Here is a 25,534-nt window from a genome sequence, read left to right on the forward strand (position 1 = left end):
GCGAACTGGCGCCCGTTGTTTGAGACTAGTACATGGGGTATACCAAATCGGCAAACGATATTTTTCCAGAGGAACTTCTGCACCGACCTGCTGCTAATGGTGGTAAGGGGCTCGGCCTCCACCCATTTAGTGAAGTAATCTATGGCCACCACCACATGCTCATAACCCCCAGGAGTTCGGGGAAACGGACCCAACAGGTCGATTCCCCATTGGAAAAAAGGCCAAGGGCTCTGAAGAGGGATCATCTCCTGAGTTGGGGCGTGACGGATCGGCGCATGCAGCTGGCAGCACTTACATCAAGCCACCAGTTCGGCAGAATCCAAGAAAATGGTCGGCCAGTAGTACCCGGATAGCATTCCTTTCTTGGCCAAAACCCTTGGGCCGACGTGGTTTCCACAGATACCTTCATGCAACTCACGAAGGATGTAGTCCCCCTCCTCCGGAGTTACGCATCTCAGCCATGGGCGGAGGTAGGATTTCTTGTAAAGTACTCCATTCGAGAGCTCGTACCCCCGCGACCTGAGGAGGACCCTTCGCGCCTCCACCCGGCTTGGAGGGAGTTCTCCGCTAGCTAGGTACCGTACGATTGGATCCATCCATGAGCTCGTTACTTGAATAACAGACGTGTTTACCTGGTCGTACGCCCGATTTCTGACGATCTCTACCAAGACTTCTTTGTTCAACGTACCGACCGAGGTGGAAGCCAGTTTGGACAGAGCATCCGCCCTCTTATTTTGGCTCCGCGGGACCTGTTTGAGCGTGAATAATTTGAACTGATCTCTCAGCCCACGCACTTTGGCGACGTACCTTCTCAGGGGCTCTTCCTTAACCTCGTAACTCCCTCCGACCTGATTTACTATCAGCTGTGAGTCGCTGTAGACTTCTATCGACTCGGCCCCCAACTTCCGAGCTATCTCCATCCCTGCGACCAGGGTCTCGTACTCGGACTCGTTGTTAGAGGCCCTGAAATCAAACCTCAAGGCGTAGGCCAGCTCATCCCCCAGGGGACTAGTCAAGAGAAGTCCTACTCCGCATCCTTCCTTGCTTGAAGATCCATTCACGAACAGCGTTCAGGTCGGAATGGTCTGATCGACCTCGCCAGTGGCCTGCTCAGCCTCAACAGCCTCTTTGGCCTGTTCCGCCTTGGCCTCCTCTGCGGCCTGTCCAACCTGGGCAAGCCTCTCGGCCTGCCTGGCCTCGACTGCGTCTATGGTCTGTTCGGCCATGGGAGTTTTAGTGCCCTTCGCGACCTCGGCAGCTTCTCCGACCTGCCCGGTCTCAGCTACGTCTTAGGTCGGTTCGGTCTCGGCGACCTGCCCGACCTCGACAGCTCTTCCGGCCTGCTCGGCCTTGGCTGCGCCTCTGGTCTGCTCGGTCTGCGACTCCTCTTGCCCAAAGAAAATTCCCTCGGCTATGAAATCTGCTAATGCTTGGGTCTTGATGGCCGTGCGGGGTTGATAGCTAAGGTCGTATTCGGACAGCTCCACGGCCTACCTTACCATTCTTCCTGATGCATCAGGCTTTGAAAGAATTTGCTTGAGAGGTTGGTCGGTCATGACCACCACGGGGTGAGTTTGCAAGTTTGACCTGAGCTTCCGGGTCGCGTGCACCAATGCCAAAACATACCGCTCAATTGAGGTGTACCTTGGCTCCGCCCCCTGCAAAGCTCGACTGACATAGTATATGGGTTTCTGGATTTTACCTTCTTCCCGAACTAGTACCGCACTGATCGCCTCCTCCCCAACTGCAAGATAGACAAATAAGACCTCTCATTGTACGGGAGAGGTCAAAGCTGGCAAGCGAGCAATATGGGCTTTTAGCTCGTCAAACGCTCGCTGGCACTCGGGAGTCCACTCGAAATGGGGGCCTTTTCGCAGAGTTCGGAAGAAGGGAGATCCCCGAACTGCAGACTTCGACAAGAACCTGTTCAGGGCCGCCATCCTGCCAGCTAGCCGTTGGACCTCTTTTATATTTCGGGGAGGAGCCATGTCCATGATAGCTTTTACCTTGTCGGGATTAGCTCTTACCCCGTCCTTTGATATCATGTATCCCAAGAATTTCCCCGACCTGACCCCGAAGATACACTTCTTGGGGTTCAGTCGCATTCGCGAGCTCCGTAGGACGTCAAAGATCTCTCTGAGGTCGTTAATGAACTGCTCCTGAGTTCGGCTTTTCACCAGCATGTCATCTACGTACACCTCCATATTTCGGCCGATCTGATTTTTAAACAACTTGTTGACCAGACGCTGATAGGTCGCGCCTGCATTTTTCAAACCAAATGGCATTGTAGTATAACAATACGTACCGTACTCGGTGATGAAGGCAGTCTTCTCTTGATCCTCCTCGTCCATAGCTATCTGGTGATACCCTTTGAAGGCATCCAAAAAACAGAAGATCTCGTACCCAGTCGTCGAGTCGACCAGCTGGTCGATGCGAGGGAGAGGGTAACAATCCTTCGGACAAGCCTTATTCAGGTCGGTGAAATCCACACACATCCTCCAGGCCCTGTCCTCCTTTTTGACCAGCACAGGGTTGGCCAGCCAGGTCGGGTAGTAGATCTCCTTCACAATTTTGGCCTCCAACAGCTTGCCTACCTCTTCCTTGACGACCTCGTTGCGCTCGGGAGCGAAGTTCCTCTTCTTTTGCTTCACGGGCCGGATGTTTGGGTCAACGTGCAACTTGTGAACTGCCAGCTCGGGAGGGACTCCGGGCATATCATCCGCACTCCACGCAAAGATCTCGGCATACTCCTCCAGCAGGGACTCCAGAGCTCTCCGTGTCAGCTCGCTCAGGCCAGCTCCGGTTTTTACCACGCGATCAGGTCACTCAGGACAGATCGGCAATTCGACCAGACTCTCATCCGTCTCCAACCTTTCCTCCTTTTCAGCAGGCTCCCAGGGCTCCAGACAGGTTGTTTGGGCCACCAGCTTCTCCTTACCTTTGAGGGTTGCGATGTAACAGGCCCGAGCTACCTCCGGGTCCCCCAGCACCTCGGCCACCCCACCAGGCGTCGGGAACTTCATGCTAAGGTGTAGGGTCGAGCAGACAGCTCGGAGAGCGTTGAGGGTTGGTCGCCCTAGTATCATATTGTAGGAAGACGGCTCCTTTACTACCGCGAAATTCACCGGGACAGTTCGGCACTTCGGTGACTCCCCTACCGTGACCATAAGGGTTATCATCCCCTCTGGTCTAACCGGCGGACCTGCAAAACCTATCAAGGGAGTCCGAACTGGGATGAGCTGCTTGTCTTCCAGCTGCAATTCCTTGAAGGTTTTGTAATACAGTACATCGATGGCACTCCCATTGTCGATGTACACCTTCTTTACCTTGTAGTTGCACGTGATAACTTCTACCACGATTGCTTCATGGTTATTAGAGGCTAAGGGTACCGCGTCCTCTGGCCCATAGATGATTTCCTCGTACATCTTCAAACGTTTGCTCGAGCTTTCCCCGCTAGGGGGAGGTCGGTTGTTTCGTCTAGCCGTGTGGCTATCTCCTCCAGCAGGTCCCCCTGCAATAGTGTTGATTACTCCAGCTAGGTTCTGAACCCCCTGCTCCGGAGTCCGATCACGGGGACCTCGAGGTCGGTCGTGCGAACTGGTCGTCCGATCTCGCTTGAACCCTCCTGGCTTCTGATCCGTTCGCCCGTCCCGGACGAACTGCCCGAGGTGACCCCTCCGTATCAGCTTCTCGATCTCCTTTTTGAGGTGTCGGCAGTCCTCAGTATCGTGCCCGACGTCCCTGTGGTAAGCACAGTACAAGCCCTGGTCGCGCTGGTTTTTGTCTCCACCCAGCGGCCGAGGAGGGCGGGAGAGCCCTTTTTGTTCCATTACGGCGAGGACCCGAGCTCTGGGCGCTATGAGCGAAGTCCAAGCTTTCTCTTTCTCCCATGGTCGACCCTGAGGCGAGCGCTCGGGTACATTCTTCCGCCCCTGGACTGGTCGGGACTCCCCCAGGTCGGCGCCCTTCCGTCGCTTGTCATCCCGCAATCTCTCCTGAGCGCCCTTCAACCGATTGGCCTCCTCGGCATTCGCCTTCTCATGAGCCCGATCTAACATCTCCCTGACGGACTGAGGAGGTCTTTCCACAAACTCCGTATACAACTTCTGCTTGCGTAATCCATTGACAAAGGCAGCCATTACAACCTTGTCATCTCGGTCACGTACCTGAAGGGATTCATTGTTGAAGCGTACCATATACTCGCGCAATGACTCCTCGGGACCCTGATGAACAGTCATCAGATGAGCCGTGATTTTGGAATAGGCGCGCGAGGAGACAAACTGGGCGGCGAACAGCCGCGCGAGCTGGCTAAACGACCGAACTGATCTGGGAGGCAAACCTTGAAACCACTGTCTGGCTTTTCCTTCCAGGAACATCGGAAAGGTCTTGCACCTGACCGCATCAGCAGCTGTCTGGAGGCGCATCTGAGTCAGGAATGCAAACAAGTGATCCTCCGGATCTGTGGTCGCGTCGTAGGACTTCATGGACGGTATTTTGAACTTGGCAGGCAGAGGATAATCCTCGATATCCGGCACGAAGGGAGAGGCAGTATACCTATCCGCCTCTGGATCCAGCAGGAGGTCCAGTTCGTCCTGGATCAGGTATTCCTCCTTCCTGGGAGGAACCTCCACCCGGGAAGGCCTCAGGACGGGCTCCAGGTGGCTAGTTCGGGAGTTCCTGTGAGAGGGTTCCGGAACATGAACCTGCTCGCGGGTGAGCTCCTTCCGAGCCTTCTTCGACCGAGGGCTAGGGCTTCCAGATCGGGATTCCGAGCTCCCTGCTCCGCCTACTTTCCGCGTCCGACGCTCCGGACTGGGAGGGCCTCCGGATTGTCCCTTCAAGTACGTCACAATAGCCTCAAAAGTAGGCAGGTTTGCGGCTACTGACTGCACCAGCTGTTCCGGTGAGATCTGCGAGAGCTCGATCCTTTCATTTCCTACGACGGTATCCTGGTGGGCGCGCTGAGGGTCACCCTGACCATTCCCTTCAGAGCCATCCACATTCCTCTGGGATCTAGTCTTCGGCATGTTGTTCGCGAAAGAAGAGAGAAATCTGTTCCCACAGACGGCGCCAATTGATGCGACTGCCGAAGTGAAGATCCGAGCTGAGCTGGGGCTCGCGGAACGATCTGATTAAGCGCCCGACCTGCACGTAAGCGAACTGCGGGGATAGGTCCCCTGGAACAACTCCGACGATCAAGTCAGAACAAGTTTCCGGGCAGAAGAGTAGAGATTGTGTTGTGAATAGCGTACCTTGTGCTTCTCTTTCGTGTAGTATTTATAGAGGCTCAGGTAGTAGCTTCCTGGTAGGACAAGGAGTCCTTATTGGAGTGAATGGCTCCTAGGGCTCCATGACACAGACCTAAAGATGTGGACCTCGCAGCCCATCAGGCCCATGTGCCTGAGAGGCGGCGCCAGCACGGACCAGCGGGCCGACCTGAATCCATGGCCCAGCACCTCCGGTCCGAGCTCGTGGGCCGGACTGACGTGTTCGTGACCCGGGCCGATGTGCGCCTGGGCCCCACTACAGCCACCAATTTCCGCTAGAATATATGCGAAAGGTTTTCGCATGGGCTTTAGGTGTAACTTGGTCAACTCGCCCTTGCCCTTTCTGGGTAAATCGAAGGACATAGTTTTTGTGCTCCAATCAGCTAGCAAGGGAGATCTGCATCGGGATTTATCACGTACCCGTAGCCCAGAAAAAAAGAACTCGATCGTCTTTTACGTAAATGAAACCTGCACGGTACGACAAATCTTCATTATTCTTCTCCCAGAAAAGCACTACTTCTGCAGCAGAATAACCGGAAGAAGCATCTGCAGCGACCGAACTGTCAACTGGTATCGATTCTTCTGTGGGAGAATCGGACGAAGAACCATCATCACTCCAATTCCAAGCCCTCATCTAGAGTAGATTCTTCCATAATAGAACTCAAAGAAAAACCAGCAGCAACCAAACCCTCAACTGGAATAGACCGCACAGAAAAAGGCAATGACCGATCAACTAGAATTATAGAATAATTCCCTGAGATATTGTCATATTACAATCACCCCTTTGCCATTAATAAGGTGTAAGCTCGGCTTGCGGAAGCACCATTAATAAGGTGTAAGCTTGGCTCGCAGAAACAATAAAATGTCAAAAATATCCTCTCTTTAGATTGCTGCAATTAGAAATTTTTAATAGAATATTCATCAGACATCATTATTATGTTTATATCCCCCGATATCTAAAGAGCATTAATTAAAAAAGAAAAACATTAATTAGTACTATAAAGAAGAAGTTGGAAGCGTTCTTGAATTATTATAATGATATCAAAGCTTGGCGAGGCTCTCTCGAAACTTGACATTGATCTCTCTGATTATCTCAAGGAATTCTTGCAGATGGGCTTTCTTTCTCTGCATCTTGCATGGGAAAGCATTCAGCTCGGAACCAGGAACTTTCAGATTCTAACTGCCATTGACGTTTGAGTTCCACTTTAAAACAAAGAATAAAACATACTAGAAAATGGTGATCAGCAGCATACAATACTTCCAATCACTACTATTAAATTAGCCAGCTCTCCTTTTAGCATCAAGCAGTAGCTATAGCATGACCTGCATTAACGTGTTATTGTGGCATGACTAGGATAGAAAATATAGGGGAACCCAGAGGGCAAGTAGAAAGGTCAACTTCCAAATCTCTAATAGAATGAAGATATTAGGGCCTAGATTTTTGTATGTCCCGTATATTAATTTGATATGAAGATCATGAACGTGCTTAAACTAAAAAAGGTCGACGCTTTTTTATCCCTATAAAGTGATATCTAGGTTTAATTTGGAATAAACACTATAATCTTTTGTGATTAATTATTACCACCTTGTTCTGTTAATTATTATTAAAAAGTAATTAATTACATACAAAATAGTAACAAATGAGATGCCAAGTGTAAAGCAAAATGTTCTAAAATATTATGGGAAATTTTTTATGGATTTCAATTCAAGTATTACTGACGGAAAGAAAATATCATTACTATTTAATATGCTAAATAAGATAGGTCATGCATTTTGCACGCAACAATTGAATTATAATAAGCACTCTAGAAAATGTTGGGCTTCAAACAGCAGCATAACACGAGTGAAAAGAAATACAACTGCTTGGTTGGTATGATTAATTGATTCAAAAATTAATAAAATTTGAGTCCGAGCAAAAATTTTTGCCATTCCTTCATCTGTAAATATCAAGTTTACAATAAAAACATTTAAGCTTACTTAAATTCGTCATCGAAAAAAAAAGATATTAAGAACTAGCCAGGCCCATGTATCCATTGTATGCCATTTGTTTTGGGCTTTTTTGTTTGTTACCGTTGGCCAGTTTGTGCTTTGATTGGGCTTCGGCTTCTTTGGGTCTGATTCAAAAAAGCAAGCCTATTAAAGCGAGTTATCGCCCCATCCGCCCATCATCCATCTTCGGACCTCCCCGTCGTCCTCTTCCTCTTCTTCTTCCGATTCTTCTCTCTCCTCTTTTTATATTTCTCTTATTTTTCCGTCTTACTTTTTATACTACACGGATCTGTTCCTTCGCCCCTCAGTTTGTTAGCGGTAACGGTTACTCCTCTCTCTTTATCCTTTTTTTGCCTTTTTTTTAAGGTATATTTTGAGCTTCAAATTCTGAGCACTATTATTATTATTATTATTTTTTTCTGTGAGGTCAAATGTAAGGAATTGAGATGATAAGGTATGGAGTAGTATATCGGGCTTTAAGTTACTGGTTTTTACTGTCTTAGTAGTAGCATTAATACAAATTGAAGACTTATTTTGTTTTTTTCTTACTAATTTCTGTATGTTGGATCGTCCATTCCTTTTTTCCATTTTTACTATGGGTTGGAGGAGCAGGGAGGGTGGAGTTGAATTGATTGATGTGGCTTTACTCTTTTTGATAATCAGTGAACTAGTAGTGAGTGTAATTTTGTACTTTACTTATTGTATTTATGTTAATACTTGATCAAGGTTTGAGCTGGCTTGCTGTAAATTTGAATTTATTTTAAGGTATATGCGCCATTTTGAGGTCTTAACTCTTAACTTAGTAGCCTAGACAAGTCATAGTTGAATGGGCAGTATATTACTTGTAATCCTTTTTATTTCGAGAAAGATTGAATGGACTACAGGATTACTGCTAAACCTTTTCTATTCCTGAGAAAAGAAGAAAAATGTCTGGAAGAAAATGTCTTGACATGTAGGCTACACAATTGCTGATGTCATCTAGAGTTTGAGTCTCAGTCACGGGAAGAGAGGATTTTACGCTAGGAAAAAAAGTTGTCCAGTATCTCAATTTCTTTCATTTTGTAGTTGTGGCTCCATACTTCAGTTATATCATCTCTTCCTTTCCTTGTTTGCCTTTCGAAGATGGTTCTGTTATTTGTGGATTTAGCTCAAATAGCTGACATACTTGATGTACTTTTTTGGCTGTCCTTGTTTGGCGCTTTATACGTTAACTGTTGCAGAGTTTTTTTTTTTTTTTTTAAACTACTGTTTCAATCATTTTGTACTTTTTTAATTTTAGGTAACTACAATTTGGAAAGGCATCCAATTTTTCTGTCAAAATCTTGCGAAGAAAAGGAAAGGCAAAGCTGCTGTTCGGCAAAGAAAAATTTCACGCATGACTCTTTGACATTTCTGCAATGTCAGGGTTACTTAATGTATTGCTCCTCCTAATGGAAACTTCTATTTGCGCAATACCAATATCTGTTAGCCATATAGCTGTTGCATAACTGTAGTTCTCTCTCTAGAAGAGCACATAGTTATTTAGAGACCTTCTGTTGAAGCATTAGGCATTTTTTCAGCCTTCCATATATTCCTAAAATTTAGCTAAATATGAATGTCTTGAGTTGACCAAAAGTTGTCTTTAAATAAACTGGATTGTTAATGACTTGAACATGAGATATATTGGTCCTTTGATTTTGAAATAACTTGATTTGCTAATGAATTCAGAACTTCAGGACTTCTTTTGACTTGTTTTTCTGTGAAAGGAATTTGAAATAAAAAAAAATTAATGGTAGGAGTAGGGGTGCAAACGAATCGAGCCGCTCGAGCTCGAGCTCGAATATATATATAAATATAAATATATTTTTTATTTTTATTTTAATAGTAAAATTACATAAATATCCTTAATATTTTATTATTTATTAAGAAAAAATATTATTTTATTAATTTTTTAAAAAATAAAATAATTATTTTTATTTTTTTCGAGCTCGAGCTTAAAAATTGTCAGCTCGTCGAGCTCGAGCTCGAGTTCGAGTTCGAGTTCGATGAAATTAAGTCAAGGCTCGACTCGATAAGGTTAAAGCTCGACTGGGGTCGGCTCGTTTGCAGCCCTAGGTAGAAGTGTATCTCTGATATGAACTTTACAATTTTGCGAACCTTTTACCCTAATCTTTTGAATGCAAAAGCAGATCTATTTGCCTTTGCAGTTGACTAAGAATAGACATATGAGTTTATATGTTTTAAAGCATCAGACTTGGTGCCTGCAAGTCTGAGTGTACTTTTTTTCTTTGGGGAGCAGTCTGAGTGTTACTTTACACGACATTCGTAAACACTTTTAGGGAGCGCAAGTATTACAAGTCCTAAATAAACTAGTTTAGACTGCCATCACTATCAAGTCACAACAATTTTTAAACCATTCAAAACCTGAATGGTTTAAAATTTTTCTACACATTGCTGAGTATCTTTTTTTCTGTAAGAGATGAAAGTGCTGTTGCATTCTCCTTCGGTAACTCATTTATTATAATTTCTCAATTACGTGTCACAAATGACAGCTGACAGGCAACATGTGTTTTTGAGTCTTTTGACGTGGCTCTTTCCTTTGCAAGTTCTCTAAATAATAATGCTTTCCTACAGTCATCGTTGAACGGGTCAGCATCAAATATTCCTGACAGCTCTGGGCGGTCGTTTACAACGTCTTTCTCTGCTCAATCCGGTGCAGCCTCCCCTGTTTTTCATCATACAGGTTAGTACTTTGCTTGATTGTAAAATTGATTTTTTTTTCCTATCCTCTTTATTTGAAAACTTCTTTTCTTATAGGAGGTATTCAGGGACTGCATAATATGCATGGAAGTTTTAATGTTCCCAACATTCCTGGCACACTTGGTTCAAGAAACACAACAATGAGTAATGTGCCATCAAGCGGGGTTCAGCAATCTGCTGGTAACCTCACTAGCGGACGTTTCACATCAAACAACATTCCGGTTGCTCTCTCACAGGTTACTGTCTCTCTAGTTGCATGGCAGATTAGTATTTCTTGTCTAGGCCTGTTTTATGGATCTGAGCTGTTGTCAGATCTATATCTACATGGACATCCATTTTGTTCATTGGTTATGTCGATCGGAGTTCTATCATTCTATTTTGATCCTTTTAGTACATAGATCCAGATTCTTTTTTTCTAAAACCGAGCAATTAGTGCTCTGCTGACACCTTAAAAAGTTGTTCTAATAAATATAAATACATATGTTTCATATGAAGATCAAAAGCTTGACCTGAATCTGAATCTGATTGGGTCTGATGGATCTGGATACAGATCTTTCGTTTGAGTATTGTCAAAGTTTTGGGTCAGGTTAGGATATGGAGTCTGTTAACTGGATGTGGGTCTAATCTGTTGACTGGTCACTGTTATTGGGACACACACTTGAATTTTTTGTTGAAATGGTAGAAGAAATATGATAAATATTTTCCTCAGAAAGATTTTAAATTGTGCACACATTGACTTTGTAGTCATTTAATTTAGGTATTGACTCATGTTCCTTTCATCCCCTTCCAGATATCTCATGGCAGTTCTCATGGCCATTCAGGGATGACAAATAGGGGTGGCATGAGTGTCATTGGAAGTCCTGGATACAGTAGTAGCACAAATGGTGTTGGTGGTTCTATTCCAGGGATTCTCCCAACTTCTGCAGCTATTGGTAATCGTAATGCTGTCCCCGGATTGGGGGTGTCTCCATTATTAGGAAATGCTGGGCCACGAATTACAAGCTCTGTGGGTAACATTGTTGGTGGGGGCAACATTGGACGGAGTATGAGTTCTGGTGGAGGATTGTCTATGCCTGGTCTTGCTTCTCGCCTGAATTTGACTGCCAACAGCGGTTCTGGAAATCTAAATGTCCAGGGACCAAATAGGCTAATGAGTGGTGTTCTCCAACAAGGTAACGACCTTGATATGATATTTCCTTCTTGTGTTTGTATCTCCTCTATTATCTTAAGTGTGATTTAATTAAGCAAGCGTTGGCCACCTTTTGTTTGTCTGTCATTCAGTTTCTGGATTTTGGCTTGATTTTCCTTTTTCTGATTTCTGGGAGTCCGTATCATGCTTTTTTGTAAATCTTATATTCAACATTGTAGTTATGCTACTTTTAGGGGCAAGAAGTTGATGATTCTACTCAAACTTAGTAGTTGATTCATCCTCAGAGAATTAGGGAATGCTCTTCATAGATAAGCTTTAACAGCGTAAATTAGTTGTGAACAGTTTTTATGCTTGGAGAGTATACATCAGGCAATCTTTTTTCTCTCTGTTAGTAGTTTGGTGGATCTCTGTAAATGCAAGGACAAGTTCATGCAATTGAATTTTCTTTTAAAGAATTAAGGTTCCTTGAACATTGGTCACCCCATGTTTGCCACCTGTGATATTTCAAGTTACAAGAAAGTAGAGAAGGAAATATTTTGGTTAGATTTTTTGAGCTTCAAACATTTCCTCCCCAGAAAATCATTCAGACTTTTGGTAATTCTCCTCCCCGCACCAACCACCCACCCCCCCCCCAAAAAAAAGTCTAGCCATCATGCAATTACTCCTTACTTTTGTGGTGCTGTTAGATACTCATCTGATTGATTACTGTTTTTGGAATTTGATTTTGGTATTAAATTACCATTGTCTTGGCAAAGAGCAAATAATAGGTCAAATGCATGAATATTGTGTAATTTTATGTTGACAGTTTGTGGATTCAGCTTCTCCACAGGTCATTTCTATGCTAGGAAATTCCTACCCTTCTGCTGGTGGCCCACTTTCTCAAAACCATGTACAAGCGGTGAATAATCTAAATTCAATGGGGATGTTGAATGATGTAAATTCGAATGATGGTTCTCCATTTGACATTAATGATTTCCCTCAACTGTCCAGCCGCCCTAGTTCTGCTGGAGGGCCTCAGGGACAATTGGGTAGTTAAATTTCCTAATCTTTGGTTCAATAATTTCTTGAGATACTTATTCAGCACTACTCAACATATAAGTAAGCTTAACACCTTTCAGGATCGTTGCGCAAACAAGGTCTTAGTCCTATAGTTCAACAAAATCAGGAGTTCAGCATTCAAAATGAAGACTTTCCTGCTTTACCAGGATTTAAAGGTGCTTACTCTTTTAACATTTAATACGATAATGTCAGTTAAACATGCAACCAGGTGGGTTTTACTTGTCATCATGCTCATATTTTACTGCTTTGCTTGAGTAAATATGTAAGATAAAGAGAATTCTTGACTACAATAAACAATATCTTTGGAGTAACTCCAACGATATGTTGCCAGCATGCTGCTTTAATTAACTAGTGCTCCATTTGAGTGCTTCTCCTCTCCTGCAGTTCACTTGGTGTTATGTCTCTGTCTTTTCTGGCTAACAGTTTTGAGGTTTTTTTTTCTTTTTTATTGTTTTTCTGAAAGAGTCTTAACAGAATAGAGAGTCTAGAGTAAGACAACATTTCATTCAAGTTGTAATTGCTTTGGCCTGTTTGCTTGCATGTTGACCCTGTACTCAAGGGTGAACCTTGAGCATACTTAAATGTTTTTTTTTTCAAGCATACTTAATGTTACATGTTGTTTTATGTGATGGTTGTTGGGCTTGAATTTTATCCCACCAACCGTTTATTTGTTGGGCTTGGGTTTTATCCGACCAACCTTTTAGGATAAAACCCAAGCCCAACAATGATCTATTAATTTGCCTTTGCCAATGGAGCACATTGCACATTTGAAATGGTAGGTGCTGGAAACTGCTTTTTTCAAATTTAGCTACTGCAAATAGATTTCACTTCGCTGTCTGAGTTTCCTCTCTCTCTCTCTCTCTCTCTTGTTTGGGCTTCACATGGGAGGTCTTTGGGGGCTAGTCAAGGTCTTAAGTGCGTTAGGTAAAGCCATGGGCCATAATTCCCCCTAGTCCAGAACTTGATGCTTGCAGTAAAAGTCTATCTAGTTACATCTCCAAATCTTTTACTTATCTTTCTGATTCTGATTTGTTTAACCATTTTATTATCAGGTGGAAATGCAGATTATGGGATGGATCTACAGCAGAAAGAACAAGTCCATGACAATGCTGTTTCTCTGATGCAACCTCAGCAATTTTCTGTTAGTTAAATGCAGCCAAAACTTGAGCATCTCTTGCTATTTGAATCAATGCTTCAGTCCTGTACTCATATTTCATATGTTTCAACCTCCAGATGGGAAGATCTGCTGGTTTCAACCTAGGGGCCGCATACTCATCCCACCGTCCACAACAGCAGCAACATACTCCCTCTGTGAGTAGCAGTGGTGTCTCCTTTTCAAATTTAAATAACCAGGATCTACTCCATTTGCATGGATCAGATATGTTTCCCTCGTCCCATCCAAACTATCACCAGCAGGTATGCCGACATACTGCTATACTGCATCAGTGAACTACTCTATTACTGTTGTCATTAGTATCCTGTTTGAGCTTTCTGTTATTTGCTTAACCAAAATGTGTCTCTCTTTTAGTTTAGAGTTCCAGTTTCCTGTTTGGCTAATACTTCGTAATTTTGTACATCAGAACTTATAGAGTTCCTTGCGCGTTGTCTACTTTAAAAAGCTATTGAAGTTAGTTGAAGATTATAAAATTATTGCTTTATGATGGATTTGAGATTCTCAGTGAAAGAAGTAACTCATATGTGGTTTTATATGTGGATGCATTATCTAACATTTAATGGCTGTTTTTGGTTTCAGACAAGTGGTCACCCTGGCATAGGATTACGGCCTCTTAATTCCCAGAATACAGTTTCTGGTATAGGATCTTATGACCAGCTTATCCAGCAATACCAACAGCACCAGAATCAGTCGCAGTTCCGTCTGCAGCAATTGTCTTCTGTAAGCCAACCATACAGGGATCAAGGACTGAAGTCCATGCAAGCCTCACCAACTGCTCCTGACCCATTTGGTTTGCTTGGTTTACTAAGTGTTATAAGAATGAGTGATCCTGATTTGACATCTCTTGCACTTGGAATTGATCTAACGACTCTTGGATTGAATTTGAACTCTACTGAAAATCTTCACAAAACATTTGGTTCTCCATGGTCTGATGAACCTGCCAAAGGAGATCCAGAGTTCACTGTGCCACAGTGTTACTATGCAAAACAACCTCCCCCACTAACTGTGAGCCATCAATTGATTGTTATCTAGATTGCTTCTGCCTTTGTCCCTTTTGGTTTGCTCTAATCTTTCTTTTGTTGTCTGCAGCAAGCTTACTTTGCAAAATTTCAGTTAGATACATTGTTCTACACATTCTACAGGTAGATAGATTATTTATTCATTTTGACTTTATTACTGTTCCATGAGTCATGCGTTTGAAAAAATCCCATGCTAAGATTCAATTTTGTTCTTGGTATACTAAAAACAGCATCCTGCTTTTCTTTCTTTTGTGCAGCATGCCAAAAGATGAAGCTCAGTTGTATGCGGCCAACGAATTGTACGGTTTTGCTTGTTATAAAAGCCATTCCTGTAGAGTAGTTGCACTTTTCTTTTGGTGCTAACCTTGAACAGTATTTTCCCTTTTAAGTTCTTCAAATGATTGTAGCTTCTAAATTGGTCTTTTAGCTATAGTTATAAGGATAGTATTTTGAAACTAAGAGTAGCTTTATACATGCTTGCAGGCATAATCGAGGCTGGTTCTTTCACAAAGAACTTAGATTATGGTTTACAAGGGCTCCTAACGTGGAGCCTCTTGTCAAGACAAATTCATACGAGAGAGGATCCTATATTTCCTTTGATCCAAACACATGGGAGACGATTCGCAAGGTATGATACCATGAATATCGTTCTAATTTATTTGCCATGTTTGACCATAGTTTCACATCAAATGTAGTATCAAACTGACACATACTGTTGAATGCAGGATAATTTTGTACTCCACTATGAAATGTTGGAGAAGAGACCAACTCTACCGCAACATTGACAGTGATGTAGACAATGGTGTGCAGTTTCATGTGTAAATCTTCTGTTTGCTGTACTTTGTAGAAGAATAGTTGGTAAGCCTCCCTTAGTACTTATTGTAAGGCCATTCTGTGGATTGTTGAACCAGTCTCCTTATGGTATCAACACTTCCGTATCCTTTACCTGAAATTTTAAAGAAAAGCATTTCATTTACAAGCTTCAGATTTTAGAAAGATATGTTTTGTCTCTGATATTGAGGTTTCTTGATGCATTTTGATTTTGGATAAATAGTAATTATGTTTACTGAAAGTTCTAGTCAAACTTTTGCCTGGCTCTCTCTGCTGCATCGAATTATCATACTACCAAAGGAATAAAGACTGCAATTTACATGCGTTTGCTCTCTCTATGACTTCAAATTTCATCTGCTCTATAGTGAGCTTGAGGGTGTATGGAAAATTGTAATCTCGGATCCATGCGAGTTGGCATTTGACAAGAAGTACATGAATTCAATTGAAGTTTCGTGCTTATTTTTTTCAAACTAATTGGAAAATAAGAAACGACAAAGAATACAACACTCGCGGCGCTCTCAATCACCCATCGTCTATACTTGGTTCTCGTTGGAGTCAAAACCCCGAATTTTTCCACTAAATAGCACTATAATCTTTCTACCGGTTGATGCTGGGGGTGACATTATTTTCACACTGGATGAACAAGATAAACAATTAAATTTATTTAGGGTCTCAAATCTCATTACTGGGATTTACTAACCTGAGCTAACATAAAATGGTTCATGTGTTTCGGCCGACCGAGATTGATAAAACACAATGCTCTCATTCAACCGTTGATTACCAAAGATGCCATCAACTGTCAAAAACTTTTATCACCTTTCTGAAGTCAGTGTACCATTCATTCCAATATCTCTTTCGTCATTCCAGGTTGACTAGTGCCAAAGAGTAATGTAAAAAGGAGGGAAACAAAATCAATGGTTTAAATATGAAGGGTGCAATTTGGACAGACGGCAATTCCACATTGCTAAAGTTGCTCAAGACCAACTGCGACACTAATCTTTCAAGCGAGAATAGAACAGCAAGCCTTGGTATTCACAAACAGAAATGAAAGAGAGAAGGTACCACGAAAGAAAATGGATTGCTAGCATTCATGTCGAAGAAAACTTTAGCATGTTGATTTACACCAATCGAGGTTGTGATGTACCCAGCACTAAACCTTTCAATGCAGGCACCAAATTCTCCAGCAGCTCCCTCTTGCTCAAAATTCTATCAGATGTACAATCTTCCTCCTAAATCATTACAAAGGGTTAACAGATATAAATCTTTCACAATCAAATGCAAGAAATACCATTGTTTTAACACAACAGAAACCAATTTGTTAGGAAATGTAAAACGACGATGGAAGCATCAAAATATTGCAAATATGATCTCATATTTCCAGTGAATTACCAGAAAATGAAAAAGAAAAAACTCACAGAGCTAGTTGTCCCAGACATGAGTGCTAAAAGAGCAACAGTTGCAGCTTGGTAATCAGCTAAGACCTTAAATGCTGGATCATCCAATTTATCCTGCCAAAATAGCCATGAAGTGGCATTACTTGGAAAGACAAAGAAGTTACTGCTGAAAGGATAGAATCACCTGAAACCGTAGTCAAAACCATGACTCACTCCCGAATCTACTTATTGCAAGTATATTCCCAGAAGCATATGCAGTGGAGATAAAAGACTTGGTTGGAGTGGAGTTCTTGCAACCAAGAACTAAAGCTGAAGCTAAAGCTAAATTGAAAGCATACTATTACTTATTGAAACTAAATTGAAGCTAAATTGAAACCATGACTCACTCCAGAATTTACTTATTGCAAGTATATTCCCAGGAGCATATGCAGTGGAGATAAAAGACTTGGTTGGAGTGGAGCTCTCGCAACCAAGAACTAAAGCTGAAGCTAAAGCTAAATTGACAGCATAGTATTGAAACTTATTGGAATTTATCTTTTGCTTAATTTAATTTATCAAGGTCAAGGAATCATTACATGTGGCATGACCAGGCCCCTTAAGCATTTTCTCTCAATCAACACATCTATTCCTTAAATTGGAATAAATGATAAATTATTATGGGGTAGGGTGAAATTGCACGACGACGACTCAAAGAATCTATTTGATACTTGGACAACTAGAGATAAGCTTGTACCTTCAGTCGAGATACTGCAATTGAAATTGCCCTTCCTGGAGCTTGGAGAGCTCTTCCATGAATCTATGATTTAGAGAAGCAATTACAGATAGAAAAATAAAGATGCAAAGCACGCATCAGTTAAATTAAGATTGATTTGAAGTTATGAATAAATAAAAGAAACTAAAGTCTGACCTGTACATAAAGGAGAGAAACAACTTTTGGTAGAAGGGAAATAGGGTCAGTTTCATCAGAAATTTGAGACGTCAAATCCTAGAATAAAACGTCATGTCACAAATTCTAACAGATACATATGGTCATCAACATGGAAAAAAAATTAGAGTCGAAAAGAGAACAGTACTGTCAAGAATTAAGTCTCCATGCTCAATTAACCCATAATGAAAGATATCAGGAAATGTAAATTCAACTTCACAGTATTTGGAGCTTGCTTCTTAAATAGCAGGTAAGTATATAGAAAAGAAAGTATCAAATTTTATTGTGACATAAGATGCTATTATGTGCATTATTTTAAGGAAAATAAAAATCAGCCATAGGATATGATACCATGGCTCCATAGCCGGCAGCACGAGCTTGAAGTATGAAAACAGCATTTCTACATGCCAGATTAAGACTGCATGTATCTCACTCTTTCCAAGCCCATTTGCGGCTGGAGCCTAGTACACCACAACTGCCCTTAGAGCAGTGGCATATAACAAAAATAGAGCCCAACTATTCAAGTCAACCGAATTCCCAATCGTGAAAACAGGAAACTATTCTCAGCACATGCCGCATTTGTGCATACCCTAGTTGAAGACAACTTTAGTAACACAATCACTACTTAACCAAGAAATGCATCCAGGCATACCTTACGATACGAATGCAGAAGACTTCTTTCCAGTTTCTTATCAAGCTTCTTCAAAATTAACCCACTGCAAAACCCGCCAAGAGAAATTAGGTTCTTTCCATTTCACTCTGATAACTGCAATTAATATGATAGACAAAATGCATCTTCTAACCTTTCTTCTGCAATTGCACGTAGAGCAGTCATAAAAGTTTCAACCCTCTGTTACATACAATAAAAGTAAGTCAAGCTGTCACATTAATAGTTCTATCAGAGGTGTTTCAGAGAAATAATCTTTATGAACAATGAGGGGAAAAGGACAAACTAGAAGAAGCCAAGATGGATCATAACAACACCTAGGAGATTCAGCCAGTCAAAGCCCAAGTGATAAGCAGTACATGGTGAAACGTAATTGTGTAAATTCAGAAGTATCAGAAGTTCGCAAGCAACCAAATATTGGGAGAAGAGTAGAATATGTTAGGCTTTTTTTTTGGGGGGGGGGGGGGGGGGGGGGGGGGGGGGGGGGAGGATGTGGTGTGGGGATTTCTGTTGTTATAGTAGCCTCTGAGTAAGAGGATAGTCCTTACCTTAGCCTCCAAGGCTTCAACCAGTGCAAGTGCCTTGACTGAAAGGGGTCGTGCTAAACTTTTAGCCTACAAAAAAATTAAAGGTTGAAATCTTAATCCAAACATTTTATAAGTTTCTTAACACAAAAAGAATCATTAGTAAGAATTGTAGAATATATGAGTTGCAGGATTTACAAGTGCAGCCCTATCTCCAGGACTAAGTGATGCAGGTTCAGATTTTTTGGGCTTTTGGGGTTCTTCAACTTCCATTCCATTTCTCAATTTATTGTGTATGTCCTGGGCAGTAAAACCCACAGAGTTAGCCCCATGAACATTTTAAACTCTAGTTTGGTCAGTCAAGGTATAGATGGATATTTTTACCAGGTCAAGTAGTAGAGTATCCACCATGGAGGTAGCTGTGGTTCGTAGCAAATGTTTATGTAAAAGAACCTACATATCAAAATGAAAAGAATATGAAGAACACACAACAACAATACCTAAAGAGGAAAGCTAAGAAATCCACAAAAACGTACTGAAGTTGATGGGTCATCTTCAAACAAATCCAGTGCCTTCTCATACAGTTGTATGTTCAAGAATGACTGAGAGCAGACAAAGGTGAAGATAAGTCGGAGATCAGTTTACAGCATTTATCATCAGATGGCAGAACAAAATTCCTAGGCCTTTGGCCTGGAACAGACCAAATAGATTGTCCCTCGAGACCATTTACTTGCTTCCGCACACTAGACCCATTATTTATTCTATTTTAGGAAGTAAAGAAAGAAAATTTTACAGAAGGATGAATAAAGTTAATAAAACATCTATATATGGTCAAGAAAAAATTTGGCCTTACTTCAAAAGAAAAACAGAGGCAAGAAAAAAGAAAGTTCAAGATATGATGTTATATGCATTTATCAAGGACAGCTTATAAGGAAAATGGGTAAAATTATATAACATTACCTACCCATATAAATTATTCCATCTCCAAATTGGCAGAATGTTCAATCAGGCAGGAGAAAGGGAAAAGTTCCTCCTAATTATTTCTTAACCATACCATAGAAACTGCTGATTTCCTTGAGCATGCAGTTATTTTTTCCCATGAAAAAAGATTATACTAAGAGAATGGGGAACATTTGCAACAGCTGATATTACCTCATCAATCTTGTGTTGCAAATTATCAAGTACACGCTTCATGCGCTGTGCATTTTGTGTAAATGCTGCCTTTCTTCTCTCCTTCAATGAATTGAGAAGCATAGGTCTCAGATAGCTCGCTAAAGGTACAAGAATGGTCTCAGGATCACCTATGCCTACATATTTCAACCAAAAGCATTGTCACAGTGGTTTAACATACAGATCTCCTATCAGATGATTGAAATTTATCATCATATTTTGCTTACCTTGTTCTTCAAGATCAGGAATCAGTGCCATGATCTTCGGAATAAGCCATTCTTCTGAAATAGCATTGTGGCTTTCCTCCATCCTATCATCTTTTCTCAGCCCTAATTTTGAATCAGACAATTGCAAAGAAGTTGGTGCCTTGCCTTTCTTCTGGTTTTTCTTAGACTTGGTAGGTGCTAATTCATGGTAATCGGGATCACTTTCAGCTGCCTCCACTTTGGTGTTCCCGGTGAATTTTCCTTTTTTCTTCTTAGATCCTTTCTCCACAGCTTGTTTTCCAGTACCAGTTTCATTTGACTCAGGTAGTGTATCATGTCTAACGGAAGCATCTTTAATGACATGCAAATTATCAGATTGTCCAGTGCTAGCAAAAGCAGGAAGGTTTAGTGTTTCTATCCCTTTTTCCAAGTGATCAAACAGATCCTGACAAACAAATAACATGCAGAACTAAGAAATCCAAACAGAAATTACAGAGGCCACCATATAAGACGTGACTAAGATTGATGTCAAAGTTCATAGTAGGTGTTTAGAGGACATATACAAGTAAAAGCATAACCAAATCAACTTAAGTTCAGATAATCCCAGTCAAAAGTTTCTAACATTTTAACTACCAAGAGATCTATTTGCTACACTGTTCATTTTTCTTCTAGAAGGAAACACACAACACAAGATGGTTTCAAGTCTGAAGGGATGTAAGATAAAGCAATTTCTTCTTTGGAAATGCTGGGAACAAAAACCAACAAAGAACTCATCCAACGCATCATGTCTGCCTAAGCTCTGTGGACTTTGCAATCTAATTGCAGGTAGCAGCTGTTCAAAACCTTTCTTTACAACATCTTAATTGCAGAGAGCAGCCGTTGAAAACCTTCCTATACAACAACTAAAAGGAAAAGATATTCATGCAATTTGACAGACAAGCAACATACATCTGCACAAAGTTTTGTTCATCTATATCTATCTGCAGAAGAGCATGAACAATTCCTCCTTCAGCACATGCGAATAAGATTTAACAGACCTCTATTATTAATAGATCCACTGGACAATTAACTAGTAGAGATGCACTGATTCTACCTTGACAAATCCATTGCTAAATATGTATGATTCTCCCAGAATAATCGCCTTACTAGACTGGAAAACAGCACAAACCAATCAGAAAACCAGCATGTCAACTGAGTAGAATAGAAGCCGTTGACTGTCTAGCAAAAACATCACCTTAAGAGACTTTTGAACAGACGGACAAAGTGACAGAATCTTGGATGCGTCTTGCGAACCAAAGGATGCTGGTAAAACAGAAAGTGAATCCATCCTGTATGACATCTCATCAGCAAAAAACTTCCGGCAATTTGATATTGTCCACAAAACAAACAAATCCAATTTAAGAGAAACTTTACGTAAGAACTTCCATTTTCACATGTGCACGTAGCAACTTAATGATTGAAAAAAAAAAAGAACGAAAAAAAGACTTGCGGCTATTCACAACATAAAGGATGAAACAAGGACAAAAAGAAAGGAGATGACAACACAATGAACCCAGTTGCGCAGATTGTTTTTAGGGCAGCTTATTCCCACTCATCCAACCAATCTCTTAGTCAATCTGGAATTCATATTTGGCTGACAACTGGCAAAGATCAGACCTCCGGATGACAGCACTACCCAATGAGATATCCACCACTATTCCAATAAAATTCCTTAATACAACCAAGAAGTGTACCCATGGTTACTCAAATGTGACTCAAATTCACCGCAGTTACCAACTTGCTAGTCAGAGGCCCATGCATCAGCTGAGTTTAACAAGTAAATGGACTCCTACAATATAAGGAATTGGAAAGGAAATCTGAACTGTTTACCAAAAACTCATTAATTTACATTAGAAAGTAACAAACAAGTTACAGCCTACCGAACAACTCAAGAGATGTATGAGCATCATGCAATAAAAATATACCAAGTTTTCAGAAGCATAAGAAAGACAAAACGGGTAGAAGGCACAGGAAAAAAGAAAATAAAAATCATAATATTAAGTGAATTAAGACAAGTAAAATTGTTCCCCAGAGACAATAGTGGAGAAAGCAGCCTAGAATTCTACACACCCTAGTCAGAAAATTCCCACCCAAAATTTTAGACATAACTTATTGAAATGCCAGTGAAAAAGTTATGCATCTAAATAACATGCTATATAATTGCATGAAGGGATAGATTTGTCCAATTAGTTATATCAGCCTCATATCTCCAGGGAGATTCCTTTTGGCAATATTTATATCATATATGAAATTTAAATATTTGGGGGGAATATGCAGGCTCCAAAGAGAAAGAAGCAAACATGAGATAGCAGGAATGGCAAAGAACTACAAGCATCCTAGAGGGATTCATGCAGATAAACAAAACCACTAGCCTCTTCAATTTCAGGACCACCCACAACAGAAAACACATATACGAATTAAAAGGAAAAAGAACATGCCAAATTTGGTCCCTCACCAGCTACCACGTTCTATGGCATCCTCAGCAGAAGCATCCAACATCTCAATTATTGATGGATGCACAAATAAAGTAACTAGAGGTATACCTTCAGGGTATCTGGCCTGGAAGTTCAGGGAATAACCAGAAGTTAATTAAACAGGAAACAAGTCTCCACATACTACTGAAGATCAGTATTTTGCAACTCATATTTGTTCTAAAAGTGAAGATTATGAATATTCAAGCAGAAGCAATAAGTACCTGAAGATATTGAACAGGTTGTGGAATTCCAAGTTTCTGTAGAGCTTCATAACTGATGTAAGAATTCTGCAGGAGGATTTTAACAACTCATAAGAGTCAGCATAGTTGTAACTCCCAAAGAGTTCAGAATACCTTCCATGTGGCCAATATAATTCACACCCAACAATAATCAACAAAAATGGTGAAACAACTATTTGATGCTAAGGAAACTCTATCTACATACCCTTCCATTAGCTATTGTAGATGAAACTCACAGTAACCCAATTAGGTTACCACTTATAAATCCGAATGGATGTCCAACAGTTTCTTCTTTACCCCTCCCCCCCCCCCCCCCGGGCTTTGGGCTAAGCAAGGATGTCAAAAAGATATTGCCAAAATATGGACACTTTTTGCAATGTTTCTCAACAAGAAGACATCTTTATCATATTGTGACGTATATGTATACTCTGTGATTTAACACTTCTTTTGGACAAACAAATTAAGAAATATCACCGAATAATCTGTATGTACACAGTGGTAAGGACTGGTCATACCTGTGAAAGGAAAGAATCTACACACTCCTTTTGAGCCATAGCAAAGACCTGTATTCCAACCACAATAAACAAAAATTCAAGACATTCAATGAAGCCAAACAAAATGGAGAAAATATCTAAGAGACTTTTCATGGGACACAATAACAGTGTCGTCACATACAGAAGGTGTCCAGTGAACTCCAGCACGAAGTGAACCAAGAATCTCACCCTCCTTTACCAACCCATTAAAAAGTGACTGGAAAAAGGAGCCTTCAACAGCCACACCACTAGCTCCATCTGTTTCTTGCAGCAAATCTTGCAATGAGTTCCATAATGCTGATAAATTTGTTGGAACAAAAATACCCCTTGCAGCACCGCGAACCATTGCACTCACACGTGCAACATATGCTGGAGTGTACAACTGGCCACCTTCAAGCCTACCTTTGACCTATATAAACCCCAAAATTCAACAATGTTCAAATCCACATCCTAGATTACAGGCATGAAACACTAAAAATGAGAAAAGTGTCATGATACCAAAGTCCCAAGTCGAGGTTCTAAAACAGACACAACTAGCTCAGATCCAACTTGCAACTGTGCAGCAATCTCAGCTAAAACAATTTGACTGCATTCTTGAAGCCTTTCATTGATTTCCTCAGCAACAATATCCCAGTACGAATTTGATATGATCTCTCCATTTATTAGCATAAGCGTTGAGTCATTGGACACTATATGCCCTGCTTGTGTCTCCACGTGATACAAATCTACGCCAGTGATATCAGCTAAATCAATCAAGGAAACACGCCCTAACTTCCTAATCTCAGCAGCCATTTCTTTTCTCAATTGTTCCTGTAAATAACATTACAATTTCGTTACACATTCACACTACACCATAAAGTTTCTCTAACTTCAGACAAAAGTCTATACTTATCATGCACAAATGCAGTATCCACAAGGTGATACTGAACTTTCAGATTAGAGAAAAAAAAAACAGCTACTGAATTGTATGTTCACGCAGATGTTTTTTTATTGAAAACTCACAATACAAATATTATTCAAAGTGACCAAAACACTTAAAAATTTACAATAGTACAACTAAATAATCCAAAATCTTGATGATAACATAATCCACTAACTCTCCGAAGTGTTTTCATACTTATTAGACGATTTCTGGCTCAGTAAATCATTAAAATCAATTATCAATAGCTAATAAACAAAATATTCACCAGTTTGCCATAAATGAAGGATGTACAATCGATGAAATTACTCAATCAATGCACATAAGGATAAATACACATAGAAATAACAAACTCCAACATTAAGCAGAAGTGAAACATGACAAAATTGGACGACGTTTTTTACTGTAAAAAATTAATAGGAGATGGTGATTAAAAAGGTACGGGAGTGATGTATTCTTTGCCAGAAGTGGTGTGGAGGAGATCGAAGTCGATTATTCCGAGCTGTTGCAGCTTCTGTACCAATTCGACGACGTTCCGCTCCGACAGACGAATGCTGGATTTTGCTTGCTGCGCGAATTCAAATTGCCTCTGCAATTCCAGCAGTTCTTCGTCCATTTCTCTCTCTTTTTTCTTTTCACTCTAAAATTTAATTATGTTTTTTATGTACCTTTAATAACTGCTTCTAAATTCTGATCGATCAGCTTTGATTTAAACGCAGAGGTGGAAGAGGGAACGAGATTAATGAGACTCCCTATTGAAGAAGAGGAGTCGGGTCGGCTATTTATTTGTTAGTAGCAGATGCAAGGGCATCAGTCAGTTTGTCATTCTTAGTCACCAAAACTCTCGTCACTAGGAGGAAATTGTTGGCTATTGACTGGAAAAAAAAGAGAGAGAATTAATCTTCAAGTCTATGTCGGATATTTTTATCATTTTTTTTTGTTTAAAACTATTATTTTATTACTTTAAAACTCATAATAATCTGATTTGTAGCGCATTGTAATACTTTATTACCAACGTGTAGTATTTAATTAATTTCATAAATCATAAAATAAACAAGGTTGAAGATTTATGTTTTCCCAAAATTTGAAATACAAATTCATTCTATCAAAAATAAAATTTTGAAATTTAGTCGAGGAAGATAAAATGCCAATTGAGTTAATTGGGAGTTCGTTCGAAATCAATTAACTTATTAGTCAACTTTGCTAGCTTTCATAA

At 40.9% G+C, this 25,534-nt stretch overlaps 2 protein-coding genes and 1 non-coding gene across 9 annotated transcripts; 1 reads left to right on the forward strand and 2 right to left on the reverse strand.

Annotated features, from left to right (window-relative positions):
• The first annotated feature begins 7,440 nt into the window (after positions 1–7,440).
• On the forward strand, positions 7,441–15,393 carry LOC113728550 (probable NOT transcription complex subunit VIP2). 2 transcript variants are annotated; one of them, XM_027252949.2, is made up of 14 exons: positions 7,441–7,574; positions 8,536–8,671; positions 9,870–9,978; positions 10,053–10,231; positions 10,786–11,167; positions 11,964–12,173; positions 12,264–12,359; positions 13,257–13,345; positions 13,438–13,620; positions 13,958–14,383; positions 14,468–14,520; positions 14,655–14,696; positions 14,881–15,025; positions 15,123–15,393. In XM_027252949.2, exons 2-14 carry the CDS (start codon positions 8,654–8,656, stop codon positions 15,180–15,182), a joined length of 1,992 nt encoding a protein of 663 aa, XP_027108750.2. In that variant the 5' UTR covers positions 7,441–7,574; positions 8,536–8,653; the 3' UTR covers positions 15,183–15,393. The 2 variants fall into 2 exon arrangements, with proteins under 2 accessions (XP_027108750.2, XP_071933684.1); XM_072077583.1 differs by lacking the exons at positions 7,441–7,574; positions 8,536–8,671 and having other exon boundaries at positions 10,064–10,231.
• LOC113687272 (small nucleolar RNA snoR35) lies at positions 9,898–9,978 on the reverse strand. The gene has a single exon (XR_003447731.1). It is a non-coding gene; the product is annotated as a small nucleolar RNA snoR35 (small nucleolar RNA).
• On the reverse strand, positions 15,029–25,179 carry LOC113728561 (E3 UFM1-protein ligase 1 homolog). 6 transcript variants are annotated; one of them, XM_072077564.1, is made up of 23 exons: positions 24,761–25,179; positions 23,898–24,209; positions 23,542–23,808; positions 23,382–23,429; positions 22,849–22,914; positions 22,609–22,712; positions 21,349–21,442; positions 21,208–21,264; positions 20,136–20,559; positions 19,891–20,045; positions 19,275–19,340; positions 19,123–19,191; positions 18,937–19,038; positions 18,763–18,828; positions 18,351–18,397; positions 18,200–18,263; positions 17,899–18,008; positions 17,530–17,552; positions 17,356–17,418; positions 16,644–16,736; positions 16,291–16,457; positions 15,929–16,100; positions 15,029–15,343 (listed from the first exon to the last, which is right to left on the reverse strand). In XM_072077564.1, exons 1-20 carry the CDS (start codon positions 24,932–24,934, stop codon positions 16,732–16,734), a joined length of 2,316 nt encoding a protein of 771 aa, XP_071933665.1. In that variant the 5' UTR covers positions 24,935–25,179; the 3' UTR covers positions 15,029–15,343; positions 15,929–16,100; positions 16,291–16,457; positions 16,644–16,731. The 6 variants fall into 6 exon arrangements, with proteins under 6 accessions (XP_071933665.1, XP_071933673.1, XP_071933658.1 ...); XM_072077572.1 differs by lacking the exon at positions 17,899–18,008 and having other exon boundaries at positions 24,761–25,178; XM_072077557.1 differs by lacking the exon at positions 17,899–18,008 and having other exon boundaries at positions 17,530–17,607; positions 24,761–25,176.
• Between the last annotated feature and the right edge of the window lie 355 nt (positions 25,180–25,534).

This window comes from Coffea arabica, chromosome 1c (genome assembly GCF_036785885.1).
Source record: "Coffea arabica cultivar ET-39 chromosome 1c, Coffea Arabica ET-39 HiFi, whole genome shotgun sequence".
NCBI lineage: Eukaryota > Viridiplantae > Streptophyta > Magnoliopsida > Gentianales > Rubiaceae > Coffea > Coffea arabica.